The following is a 16,577-nucleotide window of genomic DNA, read 5'->3' as shown; positions in this document are numbered from 1 at the left end:
ATTCCCTCACTTGCTGAATGCCACATTGAGCAAGTCAAAAAAGTCAGGCAGACGTTGCCTTAATTTTAAATCATTCAAAGCTTAGAAAGTGTGTAATACGCCCATATAAAATTTGAGATATCTCCTCAATGTTTTCATTTATCCTTAGCCAATCAGCCCATCCTTTCATTTTCTATCTTCTAGGCCATTATCACTATCTTCCTTATCTTATTAACTATGGCACGGCCCACTAGTCTCACTGTCTTTGCCTTTCTCATCACCCTGCTCTTTCTCTTCTTTCTAAGCTCCCCATCAGGGCCGAACTTGCTACTGGGCAATTTGGAATGCTGCTGAGCTGGGGGCTGATTTCGTTGATGGGGACAGGTCTCCATCAACGAAATCAGCCCCCACCGCAGGGAAATCAGCCCCCAGCTCGGTAGCATTCCAAAAAGCCCAGTAGTCAGTCCGGCCCTGCTCCCCATTCTTTTTTGTACATGCATATCCCCTCTTTGAATTCACTTCAATTAGCTCTTCTTCTCTCCACCAAATATGCATTTCTTCTCTAACATTTGATCGGCCTCATACCTCCTAATACTGTGTTCATGGATAAAGTGCCTACTACAGTAGAAGTCATTTGGTTTCCTCATAAACAAACAGATTTCACTATGCATTCTTTGAGTTTAGTAGTTGACTGTGAAATGGTCACTTACAGGCATGCATAGTATTTAAAAAAAACTCTAATATAAGTAATGGTTCTAGGTGTTTTGATCTCCTATGGATTAGATTGAGATATTTGTTGGTGACATGCTTGTTGCACATATATCCCAGCAGAAAGTGCTTCACTCAATGAGCTGTCCTCCTTACTGCATCATTCTCTCTTACTTTTGCCACTGATGCATATCTTCATTCCAGGGGAGATGATTACTGTTAGACCTGTCAACCCTTTGGGTGGTCCCTTCTATTGTTTATTTTTTTGTCCCCTTTCTGCCTTCCAATACCTTTCATTTTTATGTCCACTGAGTTTTTTTGTGGTGTTGTCCTTGGGGATAAGTGTTACTGGGCCTCAGAACCCCCCTTTTTCCCTGACTTAGGTGCCTTTCTGACTGGATCCACAGGGTCCACAAAATGGTGGCTTACAACTGCCACCTGACTGGTTACCACAGGAGCCAGGTCCATAGGACAGTATGAGGGTTTCCAGAACCTTCTGGACTTCTCTGGACATTCTAGGGGCATCCTATAAAAAGTGGAATGTTGGGCAGCCATTTTGTGTCGTGTGGAGTGGAAGCAGAGAAGAGAGAATCTTGGGGGAGTCCAGGCTGTGGAGGAGGAGCTTGGCACTGTGGAGAGAGGGGGCTTGACTGCCTTCAGAGGATGCTACCCCTTCCTGAGATGCTACCCCAAGCCCATTGACCTGACCCCACGAAGACTCTGGCACTTGAAGCCACAATTCGACTGAGGGTATCAGTTTCTTGAGTGGAAATTCGGGTGGAAGACTGATAGAAACCTAACCGGACTGGTGAGGGTGAGTGGGACTGCCTTCCTAATGGAGCTGTAGCCCTGGGAAAAACTCCTTTGGGTTAGTCATCTCCCTTCGCCCAGCGCTAATTGTTCCCTCGTTGCCTTACTGTTACCCGCCTGAACCCGCTAGACGCCGCAGCCAAACTGACCTGGATTTCCCTGCCTGGGAGGTGATCTCACTATTATACCGTCATATTTCCCGAGGATAAGCGCCAGCGGTGATCTAGTGTCTGGTTCCCCGGGGTCCAAGAAGGGGTCTGAGGAGAGGTCGGGGCTTCAAGAAAGGAGACGTCCTTACGAACGAAGTTGTGCACAGGGGCCGGCACTGACAGGGTGTGCGCGGCGTCCTTGAGGTGGTTGCTAGGCCACGGAGATCGGAGGAGCGTCCTGCCCTGACGTAAGGAGGAGGAGCGGGGCGGGCAGTGAGGCGGTGAGTCTTGCCTTGAGGGAGGAACTGAGGCAGAGACGTGCCGGAGTTTCCGGTATCTGTCAGGCCCAGGGGCGCTTGCGGTCTAGGGCCCGCCCCATTTGGCCTTCGGCCATGTCCCAAACGTTTATGTGGAAAGACTCATGGGTCTTCCCCTGCTGGACATTGGTGGTTGCTTTGTTATAGGGCTAGGGCAGGCTAAGCTTTGGAAATGTATTTTTGCCCAAAAAATTCCATTGATTCCCTATGGTCCGCGAGATGAGTGAGGTTTGGCAGGGTACGCGAGATGAGTGAGGTTTGGCAGGGTACGCGAGATGCGTGCACTTTGGCAACCACGTACCGCGAGATGCGTGCAATTTGGCATGCTGTCGCATTTCAACGCCACAAGCATGGGAAATTACGCGGGTGTGGTTACGTTGATGTACGTGACCACACCCAAGGATCTGTGCTCACTATTCTGGAGATTTCTGAGAAGGAGGTTGATTCCAGGCAGGCTCTGTGTTTTGGTATGCTGTTTAACCCTTTGATGCAGATTCGTGTGTGCCGCGCTGAAGCAGACCTTTCCGGAGGAGCTTCTTGAGTTGGTAACTTCTCCGGCAGTCTTTGAGAAGGTGGTTTTGGACCGGATTTCTTCGCGGAATTTCTTCCTTTGGGGTCCAGAGTTTGCAGATGAACCTATAATTAAGAGTAGGTCGTACTCTTTAGGTATGAAGGCGATTTAATGCACAAAAAGGTTTTCATTTTTTGTATTTACAGAATCTAAAGAGCAAGAAAGATTTAAACGCTGTTTCAGTTTTTTATATCATGTTATTTAAGGAATTAGAAATCTTCAATGTTTTTGGTATGAAGTAAACCCAACATAATATTTCGAATAGAAAGTTATTGTTTTAGCACAGAAACAAGATAAATCTCTTGCTTATGTTTTCTACATGTAACTTGATTATGAAGCTATAACAAGACAAAATTAGAGTGTTTTGCAATACGCAGTTTCGTGCTGTGTGAACAAGTTTAAAGGTTTTGATACTATCTAACAGTGAACAATTTACAGAAGATAATGTAAATCGTGCTATTTTTTCTGAGAGAGTTTTATCAGAAAAGTACAGATGTTTTATGTGCAAAGAAATATCAAGCATTTGAAAAATAATTAGTATAAAAGGTCAAATTGCAAGAGGTTTAATTGCGATATTATTCCACAGAATTTTGTGAAGTGAATCTAGTTTTACATGAAAACTCCATGCTTAGATTGCTGCTTGCATTAAGGAAAATTTACTGAAATATAAGTAAATAGGTATTAGTGTGTGTCTAACTTTTTCCTTTTCAGATCTCCCTCCCAGCTGTTCCCTTCCCAACTCCCCTTTTCCCCCCGCTTGATCACTTCAATATTCTGTGTATTAATTACAATCAGAATTGGAGGTATCGAGAGGTGGGCCCTTATATCATCGCATCAGATTCCGAGGAAGACTTCGTCTGACAGAATCACGCTTCGCTTCTGAGAAGAGCGCGGGCATTTGGTGCCGAACTTGGAAGGGAAGTTGCTGCATGAGAGCGCCTTGTAACAGGTGACGGTTTTACCCTCAGGGGGCTTGCTCCGGTGACTGGTGACTGGGGAACTTAACCCCCACTCTCGGCCAGTGTACAAAAAGTGTGCTGAGGTATCCCGGCAGGAGGGAGCAAGGGTTAGCCGAGGAAAAGGGAGGGGGAGAAAGACGCATGACCTCTATGGCAGTTGCTAACCAAATGTAAAGTGCTTTATTTACTTTCCCTTGAAATTGGGGATAATCGAAGGAGCGGAGTATGACCCAATAATTTCTAGGGGTCAAACCCTCCTTCCACGAATAAGGTGTACTCTTACTGGGGTCAAAACAGGAGTGCTTTAAGTCTTCTAAAGTAAAAGAATGCTCTGACTGTGCTAATTGAAAACCTTTTTGCATGGATACTTTTGCACTAATGAAATAACATAATCTATTGCATTTTTAGACGCTGCTTTGAAAGTCAGTTGTTAAAACCAAATGCTTAATGTAAACTAAGGGTCATTCTGCTGATTTGTCTTTTGATCACCTGTATTTGCTCCTAATGTTTTTAATGACTGTACAATTCTAAACTTCTGCTGGTGCTGTGAAAAAGTAGGATTCACTGGTGTGACTGGAGCTTTTGCTCTGACTGAAATAGGAGACAGGAATGCTATTGGTGAAATTTATGAAAAGATGACAGGTTATTTCAAATGCAACTAAGAAAAAAAAATCTGAAGGAAAGATAAAGCTTTTCTTACTTTTTATAAACATGGTGTGGTGTCATTTTTGGGTGGACGCTCGCTAGACCACTGTGTGAGTGTGGCGCAAGAACCTCAGACAGCCTAGGAATTAGACTTTATCGCTTGAGCCAGGCTATCCCAGGTGGACCGGTAACCCCGGGTCCAACATATTGGTGTTCAGAGGTGGGATTGAGCTTGTGCTTGCGTCCACTTAGCAGTAGTCTAGTGTACTCCACAGACCTACACCTGCAGTTTTCTCCTAGCGGACTCTCTAATTATATATTTGTTTTCCCAAATTCACTCCTGGTGGTGGGTGGAGGTAGCCCTTACTTAACGCCCTTCCTTGAATTCTTCCAAGTGGCTGTCCCTGACTCTCTTTGGCAAAATGGATTTTGCTCTGGAAGAATTGGAGACCTATACTGTGGCTCAACTCCGAGAATTTTGTCAAAATATGGGAGTGTTCTTCAAATGTGGAGCTAAAAAGGGGGAACTCCAAACCAGCTTGAGAGCGTGGGTGGCAGCTCACCCAGATGGGAAGGAGGAGGAGGAGGAGGCAGACCGGGACACTGTCATCGGGGTAGATGTTTTGTACCGACCTGAGAGGGAGAACCTACTGACAGGCCCCAGACCACTCTCAAGGTAGGGCAGTAGTGTCTCTGTGAGGAGCTTGACTGAAGCTGAACTAGCGGACAGGAGGGAGGAGAAGCAGTTAAAATGGGAGTTGGAAAAATTAGAGAAGGAGAGGGAGGAGAAGAGGCTAGCTCATGAGTTGAGTCTTAGAGAGTTAGACTTTAAGACCCTGCAAGTAGGGACTTCCAGTACTCCTAATGGTGGCAGCGAATCCAAAGATACTACCTGGGAACCCAGACCCTATTTACCAAAGGACGTAGTCGCCAGCGACAGTGCAGGAGATGACATCGCCAAGTGGCTGGCTGCCAAATACCAGAAAGGGTCAAGGCAGCAGACCAGGTCAAGCACTACTAGTTCCGTGTTTCTAAGTTTTGGGTGGTGCAAACTTCTTCCTACACCTGCTACCAATAGGTGTTTAGGTCAAAGATACAAACGCAAAAGTGGAAGGTGCACACATCGCCAAGTGGCTGGCTGCCTATGAGGTCTCCTTGAGAGCCCATGGGATACTGGAGAAACACTGGGGGGGGGGGTAGCTTGTATAAATACATGCCTCCTGCAGGAAGGGATACACTATTGGCCCTAGAGCAGGGAGAGCAGACCCACTACCCCACCATGAAAGTGGCGCTGATAAAAAAGTTTGGGCTGACTCCAGAAAAATACCGACAGAAATTTAGGAGCACACAGAATTGGGTGGATTTTCTGGACTACGCAAAGAAGGCATTAGAGGGTTGGGTACAGGGCAGCGAGGTGGGGGACTACGAAGGGTTGTATAACCTAATCCTCAAGGAGCACCTACTCGCAAAATGTTTTCCCAAGCTGCGACAACACCTGGTGGACAGCAAGCTGACCAGCCCCCGGAAGCTTGCTGAGGAGGCGGATATCTGGGCTAATACCCGGGTGTCCTCAAAGGGGACTGGAGGGGACTCCCAAAGGACCGGACAGGGCGCTCCCCAGAAGAAAGAGGGGGGAGATAAAAAGAGGGAATTCTCAAGAGGCCCCCAAAACAGTTTCCATGGGATACTGGAGAAACACTGGGGGGGGGGGGTAGCTTGTATAAATACATGCCTCCTGCAGGAAGGGATACACTATTGGCCCTAGAGCAGGGAGAGCAGACCCACTACCCCACCATGAAAGTGGCGCTGATAAAAAAGTTTGGGCTGACTCCAGAAAAATACCTACAGAAATTTAGGAGCACACAGAATTGGGTGGATTTTCTGGACTACGCAAAGAAGGCATTAGAGGGTTGGGTACAGGGCAGCGAGGTGGGGGACTACGAAGGGTTGTATGACCTAATCCTCAAGGAGCACCTACTCGCAAAATGTTTTCCCAAGCTGCGACAACACCTGGTGGACAGCAAGCTGACCAGCCCCCGGAAGCTTCCCGAGGAGGCGGATATCTGGGCTAATACCCGGGTGTCCTCAAAGGGGACTGGAGGGGACTCCCAAAGGACCGGACAGGGCGCTCCCCAGAAGAAAGAGGGGGGAGATAAAAAGAGGGAATTCTCAAGAGGCCCCCAAAACAGTTTCCAGGGAAAGGGAACAGGATTCACCCCTAAGGCTAACCTGCCCAGAAACCCTCATCCTGGCCAAAGTCAGCAGCCAAGAGTTGTCCACTGCTTTGAGTGTGGTGGCATTGGGCACTATAAGGGAGATGTCAAGTGCCCAAAGAGACCACCCCCTCCCACTGGAGGAAAAGCTCGGAAGTAGCTAGTGTAGTGCTCAGGGAGGAGTTGCCCTTAATTAAGGGGCGGAGTGGGCGGGTGTCACCTTAGTGTCCCTGGGAGATCAGGAGATGGTTCCTAAGATCCAGGTGCCCCCAAATACTACCAAGTATGGGCAGTGGGTCACCATCAATGGCCAAAGAGGGGAAGCTCTGAGGGACACAGGAGCCAGTATGACTATGGTAAGGAGTCAACTGGTTTCTCCAGAGCAGGTGATTCCACATGTACTCCACCCCGCCGCGATGGCTGACGGCAGATTGGGCCACTACCCTGTGGCCGAGGTTCCATTTGAGTGGGAAGGGGTTGCAGGTTCACTTCGAGTTGCCATAAGCCCTGCTGTGCCAGTCGATTGTCTGTTGGGGAATGATATGGAGCACCAAGCTTGGAAGGAGGTGGAATACCGGACTCATTCTGAGATGCTGGGTACACCTGACTGGGCCTGTGCTAGCACAAGGTCCGCGACTACTCGGAGGGGGAGTTCGCATGGGCTGGAGCCTGGAACAAAGGCACAGCCAGCTGCCAAAAAGGGAAAGAACCGAGGACAGGAGAAGCCTGCCTCGGCATCCACGCCCCGTGAGACAGATAGGCCACCTGCAGTGGTGGACCAGGAGTCCGTGGAGGGGGATGTTCTCCCTGGAGAACCTACCTATCCCTGCTGAGTGGTATGTGGAAGGAGGGCCAACCAGGGAGGAGTTTTGTAAGGGCCAGAAGGAGTGCCCTACCTTTGAGGGACTGAGGCGACAGGCCGAAAGCTCAGGCAGCAAGGAATGTTGCTGGGAATTATCATATTTACTGGGAGGATGGACTCCTCTACAGTGAACCTAAGGCACCCATGCACGGTTCATCACGGGCCTTGGTTGTCCCTCAACGTTACCGAGCCTTTCTTTTAGAGCTGGCTCATGAAATACCCTTGGCAGGACACTTGGGTCAGGACAAGACCTTTGCCGTACTTGTCCCCCACTTTTATTGGCCTCAGATGAGGCTGGCATCCAACACGTACTGTCGGACATGTGTGTCTTGCCAAGCCAGTGGTCACAGGTTCATCCTGGTTTTGGTGGATCACACCACACGGTACCCAGAGGCAATTCCTCTGAGGACCATTACTGCACCTGCAGTGGCTAGGGCCCTGATGGGGATCTTTACTCGAGTGGGTTTCCCCAAGGAGGTTGTGTCCGACAGGGGGACCAACTTCATGTCAGCATACATGTGGGCTATGTGTAAGGAGTGTGGAGTTACCTACCCGTTTACCACTCCTTATCACCCCCAGACCAATGGTCTGGTGGGAAGGTTCAACAAGACCTTGAAAGGCATGATAAGGAGTCTGCCTGAGAGCCTGCGGAGGAAATGGGATGTCCTCCTACCTTGTCTGTTGTTTTCCTACAGGGAAGTGCCACAGAAGGGAGTGGGCTTCAGCCCCTTCAAACTTCTGTATGGGCACCCTGTGCGCGGACCTCTCAGCCTGGTGAAAGAAGGATGGGAAAAGACTCCTAGGAAGCTTCCCCAGGATGTGGTGAGCTATATGCTGGCTTTCCGGTGCCAAATGGCTAAGTTGTGGAAGCAAGCTTCTGACAACTTGGAAGCCAGCCAAGCAGTGATGAAGGAGTGGTATGGCCACAACTCTCACCCTGTGGAGTTGGAGCCTGGCCAGAAAGTGTGGGTGATGGAACCTGGAGAGCTTAGTGCCCTCCAAGATCGCTGGACAGGCCCCTTTGAGGTGATGGAGAAAAAGGGTAAGGCCACTTACTTGGTGGACCTTAAGACCCCTCGACAGCCCCTACGGGTGCTTCATGCAAATCGTCTCAAACCCCACCTTGAGAGGCCCGAGGTCATCTTGATGATGGTGACTGACGGAGCAGAGGAAGCGGAAAGCAAGCCTCTCCCTGATCTCTTTTCGTCTCAGGAAAAGGATGGGTCGGTGGAGGGAGTGATTCTCTCACCATCCCTGACTCCTGAACAGCAGAGGGATTGTCGCCAGGTCCTATAGCGAAATTCCTCGCTGTTCCCCCTTGTCCTGGGAAGAACCCACCTGTGTACCCATGATGTGGACACAGGAGACAGCCCACCTGTGAAGTCTAAGACCTACGGGCTGTCAGACAAGGTGAAGGCCAGCATCCACAGTGAAGTCACTAAGATGCTGGAGCTAGGAGTAATTGAACCTTCTAGTAGCCCCTGGTCCAGTCCTTTGGTTCTGGTACCAAAAGCTGCCCCACCGGGCACCACTCCAGAACTAAGGTTCTGTGTGGATTACCGGGGACTCAATTCAGTGACCAAAACTGATGCACATCTGATCCCTAGGGGGGATAAACTTATTGACCGGCTGGGAGCTGCCCAATACTTGAGTACCTTTGACCTTACTTCAGGGTACTGGCAGATCCCCCTTACTGATGGAGCAAAGGAAAGGTCAGCCTTCTGCACGACTGAGGGCCACTACCAGTTCTGCGCAACGCCCTTTGGGTTCAAGAACGCCCCTGTCACCTTTCAGCGGCTGGTGAACCAGGTCCTCTCTGGGATGTAGGCCTTCTCCGCTGCTTATCTGGATGACATTGCCATCTTCAGCAGCAGTTGGGAGGACCATTTGTGTCACTTACAAGCTGTTCTCCAGGCCCTGAAACAGGCTGGCTTGACAATCAAGGCCAGTAAATGTCAGATCGGGCAGGGGTCGGTTGTGTACCTAGGCCACTTAGTGGGCAGGGGAACGGTGTAGCCCCTCCAGGCAAAGATTGAGGCTATCATGGCCTGGGAGCCCCCCAAGACCCAAACTGAGGTCCGAGCCTTCCTGGGCCTCACAGGTTACTACCGTCGCTTTGTGAAGGGGTATGGCACTATTATGGCACCCCTAACTGAGCTCACATCCAAGAAGCAACCTTGACGGGTAGTCTGGAAAGAGGCTTGTCAGAAAGCCTTTGAGTAGTTGAAACAGGCAATGTGTGAGGCTCCAGTCCTAAGAGCTCCGGATTTTTCCAACGAATTCATTGTCCAGACAGACGCATCAGAGCATGGCATTGGGGCAGTGTTATCGCAATTCAATGAGGAGGGTCTGGATCAACCTGCTGTCTTCCTGTCTAGGAGACTGCTTCCCCGGGAACAGAAGTGGAGTGCAATTGAGCGGGAAGCCTTTGCGGTAGTATGGGCTCTGAAGAAGTTGCGGCCATACCTGTTTGGCTCACACTTCCTGGTTCAGACCGACCACCGACCCCTACGTTGGCTGATGCAAATGAAGGGAGAAAATCCCAAGTTGTTGAGATGGTCTATCTCCCTACAGGGAATGAACTTCAGGGTGGAACATCGGCCTGGAGTGCACCACGCCAATGCAGACGGTCTCTCTAGGTATTTCCGCCTTAGTGCTGAGAACTCCCAAGGGGTTGGGTAGCTCTCCCCACTTCCAGCTGGGGGGACACACCTGTTAGTCCTGTCAGCCCTTTGGGTGGTCCCTTCTATTGTTTATTTATTTGTGTCCCCTTTCTGCCTTCCAATACCTTTCATTTTTATGTCCACTGAGTTTTTTTATGGTGTTGACCTTGGGGCTAGGTGTTACTGGGCCTCAGAACGCCCCTTTTTCCCTGACTTAGGTGCCTTTCTGACTGGATCCACAGGATCCACAAAATGGTGGCTTACAACTGCCACCTGACTGGTTACCTCAAGAGCCAGGTCCATAGGACAGTATGAGGGTTTCCAGAACCTTCTGGACTTCTCTGGACATTCTAAGGGTAGCCTATAAAAGGTGGAATGTTGGGCAGCCATTTTGTGTCGTGTGGAGTGGAAGCAGAGAAGAGAGAATCTTGAGGGAGTCCAGGCTGTGGAGGAGGAGGTTGGCACTGTGGAGAGAGGGGGCTTGACTGCCTTCAGAGGCTGCTACCCCTTCCTGAGATGCTACCCCAAGCCCATTGACCTGACCACACGAAGACTCTGGCACTTGAAGCCACAATTTGAGGGTATCAGTTTCTTGAGTGGAAATTCGGGTGGAAGACTGATAGAAACCTAACCGGACTGGTGAGGGTGAGTGGGGCTGCCTTCCGAGTGGAGCTGTAGCCCTGGGAAAAACTCCTTTGGGTTAGTCATCTCCCTTCGCCCAGAGCTAATTGTTCCCTCGTTGCCCTACTGTGACCCGCCTGAACCCGCTAGACGGCGCAGCCAAACTGACCTGGATTTCCCCGCCTGGGAGGTGATCTCACTATTATACCGTCAGATTTCCGGAGGTGGTAGCGCCTACAGGATAAGCGCCGGCGGCGATCTAGTGTCTGGTTCCCCGGGGTCCAAGAAGGGGTCTGAGGAGAGGCCGGGGCTTCAAGAAAGGAGACGTCCCTACGAATGAATCTGTGGAAAGGGGTCGGCACTGACAGGGTGTGCGCGGCGTCCTTGAGGTGGTTGCTAGGCCACGGAGATCGGAGTAGCGTCCTGCCCTGACGTAAGGAGGAGGAGCGGGGCGGGCCGTGAGGCGGTTCGTCTTGCCTTGAGGGAGGAACTGAGGCTGAGATGCGCCGGAGTTTCCGGCATCACGCTTCGCTTCTGAGAAGAGCGCGGGGTATTTGGTGCCGAACTTGGAAGGGAAGTTGCTGCATGAGAGCGCCTTGTAACAGGTGACGGTTTTACCCTCAGGGGGCTTGCTCCGGTGACTGGTGACTGAGGAACCTAACCCCCACTCTCGGCCAGTGTACAAAAAGTGTGCTGAGGTATCCCGGCAGGAGGGAGCAAGGGTTATCCGAGGAAAAGGGAGGGGGAGAAAGACGCATGACCTCTATGGCAGTTGCTAACCAAATGTAAAGTGCTTTATTTACTTTCCCTTGAAATTGGGGATAATCGAAGGAGCGGAGTATGACCCAATAATTTCTAGGTGTCAAACCCTCCTTCCACGAATAAGGTGTACTCTTACTGGGGTCAAAACAGGAGTGCTTTAAGTCTTTTAAAGTAAAAGAATGCTCTGACTGTGCTAATTGAAAACCTTTTTGCATGGATACTTTGCACTAATGAAATAACGTAATCTATTGCATTTTTAGACGCTGCTTAGATAGTCAATTGTTAAAACCAAATGCTTAATGTAAACTAAGGGTCATTCTGCTGATTTGTCTTTTGATCACCTGTATTTGCTCCTAATGTTTTTAATGACTGTACAATTCTAAACTTCTGCTGGTGCTGTGAAAAAGTAGGATTCACTGGTGTGACTGGAGCTTTTGCTCTGACTGAAATAGGAGACAGGAATGCTATTGGTGAAATTTATGAAAAGATGACATGTTATTTCAAATGCAAATAAGAAAAACAAATCTGAAGGAAAGATAAAGCTTTTCTTACTTTTTCTAAACACGGTGTGGTGTCATTTTTAGGTGGATGCTCGCTAGACCACTGTTTGAGTGTGGCGCAAGTACCTCAGACAGCCTAGGAATTAGACCTTCTCGCTTGAGCCAGGCTATCCCAGGTGGACCGGTAACCCCGGGTCCAACAATTACATTATCAGATACAGTTGTTGACAGATGTAACAGAAGTAGAGATGACACTTGAAAATAAGATCTTTTCATGTTTGGAGATTATGACTGGGTCAGTAGCTGATACTTTATTAATAATGCCCGTAAAATCCCCTGTGTTCTTAGCATGGCAATTCAGTCTTTATTTACATGCATCATCATTTAAGATGAGCTTACACAAATGTAAATGTTTTTAGGTGTCTTCAAGTTGTGCTAGCAATTCTCGGATTATTTCGAAATGGGCGTAAATCAGTATTTTATCCGTCTGACCATAATTATTTAATTGTCTTCCCCGAAAACATGAATTGGATTGCATTGGATGCCCCACATTACATACTTTTTATTGCACAATTAATTAAAATCATTGCAATTAGGCCATATAAAACAATCTAAAGTGTATATATTCCAATATTATAAAAAGGGGTATACATTTTTTTCACTCTGTTCTGAAGTTTAAAAGTTGTAATCACCACTTTAGCAACTATAAACATGAAGCTCTAAGACAGTTTGCGCTGCATTATGGATTATAGTTCAGTGTGAATTGTCAGGATCCAAAACTGCTTTGACTGTCGTCAAGTATTTTATGAAGCATGCCGCTGCACTGATTCGCCTTACATGCACTCGACCAGGGCAGCTTGACATGTCCGTATATTTAAAATACGCCAAATTTCATGTTTGCACTTTTTAATTCTCCTGCTAGGCCTCTTTGCTGTCGTCCAACCCTGCTGCTTCCTCTTCCATCTGGCGATATGGAGTATGTTCTGTTTTGGTTCCTTGTTGCACACTTTGTCATTGCTGACAATCTCGAATCAAAATACACTTGATTCCAAACTTTTGAGTAGCTGACCTATCATGTTCCTTCTTTTCTTCTGCACTGCTTTCGCCAGAGAGGTTATATCTTTATCGAAGAAAGATGTAGGGGATCTAGTTCAAAATCTTGTAAACATCTCTTCGGGATGTTGTTACATTGATTCCAAAGCGATGATCACTTCAGCTTCTCCTGCTCAGCTCCTTTGGGGCATATCAGCAAGGGCTTTATCTCTGCTTTTTTGGCTTTAAAAGCCAAATAAGTCGCGATAAAACTATCACCCTATCAACAAGAGGGTGCTAACATGCGAAATCGCATGTTAGCACCCTTTTTCACTACGCCTCCCTTTGCATCTCTAATGAGATACAAAATTGGAGTTCCTGACAAAAATAACTGAAGAAGTGTCGCTAACCGACATTTCTCCAATTATCAGTTGGCAAGCTAACAAGCATAACAATAGGAAAAGTAGCACTAACTGCGGTTATCGCTACTTTCCTTACGCCAGCTTTTAGTTTGACTTATCCATGATTTCCAATGGACGGTGGATATCATGGTTAAGTATGCCATGCCCTATAAACAACGTAGCGCCAAACATTGTGCGATTATCGCTGGAATCCCAGCGATAATTGCACATTTGGCAGCTAACTCAGGTATTTTTATCGCTCTGGAGATAAGCGTCGCTGATAGCACGCTATCTCTGCAATAAAAACAAGCGATTCCTGGCAATAATTATCCCAGCGCTAAGTGCGCTTAGCGATAATTATTGCTAGGTGTTGATGATATGCCCCTTTGTTCTTTTATACCTTAAAATTTGGTAACTATAAATTGTCTAATATCTGTTTAGTCTTAATTACCAAAAGTATTTTCAATTTTACTTTCTATCTGTGTGTGTTTTTTTGGTCATTTTTGTTTTTTACCAAAGGTGCTATTTATTCAATCTTTTATCATTTTTCAGACTTTGAGATGTTGCTCATAAAGACCTCATGGCCCGACTTAGAGTTTGGCTGACCTGTTGCCATGTCACCGACGTGACAGATGTCCTGTCTGTCTTGTTACAAGGGCCATAGCATATAATGTATGTGTAGTAAGGTAGGCAGGATCTCCGTCACATTAGTGATGTAACTCACCCAACGAACTCTAGTCAGAGCCAGATTTATCCTTATTATTTATCTGAATTCACTGAATCAGCACTTCTTAAAAAATCCATTTTTTCAAAACAATTAGGGCGATTTGTATCGACACCCTCATTTGCGATTCTCAAATAGCGATTTTTTTAGAAGGGCATGTATGTGCGCCACATGGAACTTTCACAAATGGCAAAAAGTGCATTTGTGAAAGAAATTGCAAATTACCACCAACTTCAAGTTGGTGGTAAATTGCGATTTCTTAATGAGAAATCGCACAACTTGGGTGCTTCATACATAGCATTTAAGAAATCGTAATTTGCGATTCCTTAAAAGCTGACGCAAAATTAAGGAATCTCAAATTTTGCAATTCCTTAATTTTGTAATGCGATTTCAATCATACATCGCATTATCCGGATTTTTTGCCGCAAACGCTGCTGTTTTGAGAATCGCAGCATTTGCGACTAAAAAAAGGATGATACATATGCCCCTTAATTCCAAAAAGCAAATAGCTGCAAATATAACACACATAAAAAGAAGCTTTTTAAAGAATTTTACATAACAAAAAAAAATTGTATATTTGTTTTGCTACAACTAAAAAATATAGGAATTTTGCATTCGATCTTTATACCTAATTTCTCGAGGACTGCCGAACATTTCTTACGAAATAAAAACATGGCTAAGACTAGAATTCCTTCCTCACCTCTTATTCTGTTTTCTCTAGTACTTCACTTAGGTAATCCTTATCTCCTATCTTAAAATTCTTCCCTTGACATGTTCTTTCTAGCATTCCCAGATTTCCTTGAGGCACTTTTACATCTACATATCTCAGGGAACAATATTTTAATGAAAGCTTTTTTAAAGGCTGGGTGACATAATGGATAAATAAAGGGATTGAGTGAGGAGTTAAGGTAAGTGAAGAGGTAAGTGGTATCAGACCACTCTGTTGGTATACAATCTTGTTGGCATGCTTCACGTACAATCATAATCAAGGAGTAGGGCGCCCAACAAAAGCAGAACGTGCCCACTAGAACTGCTAAGGACTTTGCAATTTTGATATCTGCAGACAGCACTGTAGTGGTTGTTGGAGGCGGAGATGTTCTTGGTGTCTTTCCTGTACGGTGCTCCAAAACAACAGTTCTGTTGAGAAATGCATTGAGGTTCGTAAATAGTTTACTACGTTTAAAAAATGATGCAGGCTTCTCTTTCCTTTCTTGTTTCGAAGGCGAGTTTTTGTTGCCATTACAGTTTGTGAAATATGCAATGGTGAAAATAGGACTGGAGTCTGTGGTGTTTAGGACCAACGATTTCTGTCTAGTCCTTGTGCGGTTTCTGATATTAATGTAGGTGTTCAGGTTAAAATAAAGAATGCCGACAAGGGGGGTAAAGAAGAAAATAATCGATGACCACAGCCGGAAGTACTGGTTGTAGAAGAACTCAGGATTACAATCCCCCTCTGGAATGTTGCTGTAGCCGGCTACATATTCCCAGAATATTATCACTGGGCCATACACAAGGAAGGCGAGTGTCCAAGCAACCATCATTTTCTGAACAGCACTTCCGATGTTATGTTGTTGTCCTCTGTAGCTTACCTTTAAAAAAATAATAGATAAGAACATTGTGTGCATTTAGCCACTAACACAAATATCATGGTCTATTAATCTAGATTGCTCCGATCAAAATGACAGAGCTCCTTTTATGGGTAACATTTCAGGACAGTCCTTTTCTGCTCCTTCCACCCGATTTAGAATTTGTTTGTATAGGTGGTTAATCCACATTTGTGTAATGCATTTATGAGTGAAAAATGTGTTGCCTGTTATGGAGCCATAGGGCGGTCATTCTTCAGGCACACGTTAAATATGTTCCACGGTCTTTAGTCACTTAATTTGCAAATGTACTAGAACGTTCTAATATGAGGCACAGTACAGGTGCATACTACTTCCACATGACCTAAAGCAAAACTCAGGAGCAACCAGGAGTGGGGCGTCTGCATAACCTCTAAATCCTCACTCCATTCTCATATGTAAAAACAACCACTGGTAACACCAATGGGTCTGCCTTAGCCACCAGTGGTTTGGCTTTGCCAATGCATGTTTTATTTTGTAAAACAATATTGTTAGGGGAGCTGTTCGGCACTCATCATTAGCTAAAAACAAAAATATTTTTGGGTTCTCAAAAAGAACACATTTCCATAGTACACCCTGGCAATGAACGGGATGGGGTGCTTGTGAAAGAGCAGGATGTTATCATTCACAAAGAAGGTAGCCAATGGGTGGAGGGGACTGACCATTTTCACCATGCTGTGCATTGAAGTGGGCAGAAGAAAAATGTAAATGGCACATTAACAGACAGATGGATGAAGAGGGCTGTTTGAAAGACCCTTTAAGCAAGCATGTTAAATATTTCATTTTAGTAAAATCAAAAGGTCATGGCCAACATCAAACCAAATAAAACATCTTTCAACTGCGTCAATCTAAAAACCCTATAAAACACTTTGAAAATGAATGTGGATGCTGAATCTCTAAAACTGCATGAGGGGCTGTATTACACACAGTGCCTAGAGGGAGCAACTGCTGTGTGAATTAACTGTGTGTGCCCCCAAGGCACTATTGCATTACAGGAGGAGCTGCACATGCTTTTGCAGCCCCATCTGTAATACTGATA

General features: G+C 46.6%; 1 protein-coding gene across 1 annotated transcript in view; it reads right to left on the bottom strand.

Annotated features, from left to right (window-relative positions):
• Nucleotides 1–14,404: 14,404 nt before the first annotated feature.
• The window catches only part of LOC147724053 (histamine H3 receptor-like), a 188,909-nt gene continuing 186,736 nt past the window's right edge, over nucleotides 14,405–16,577 (bottom strand). The window contains exons 4-5 of the mRNA XM_086917981.1: nucleotides 14,894–15,505; nucleotides 14,405–14,425 (exon numbers count right to left, since the gene is read on the bottom strand). Coding sequence (XP_086774107.1) covers nucleotides 14,405–14,425; nucleotides 14,894–15,505 — 633 coding nt within the window. The remainder of the gene's footprint in view (nucleotides 14,426–14,893; nucleotides 15,506–16,577) is intronic.

This window comes from Lissotriton vulgaris, chromosome 4_1 (genome assembly GCF_964263255.1).
Source record: "Lissotriton vulgaris chromosome 4_1, aLisVul1.2, whole genome shotgun sequence".
Lineage (NCBI taxonomy): Eukaryota > Metazoa > Chordata > Amphibia > Caudata > Salamandridae > Lissotriton > Lissotriton vulgaris.
The sequence above is the reverse complement of the archived record's forward strand: the minus strand, read 5'-3'. Positions and strand labels throughout refer to the sequence as shown.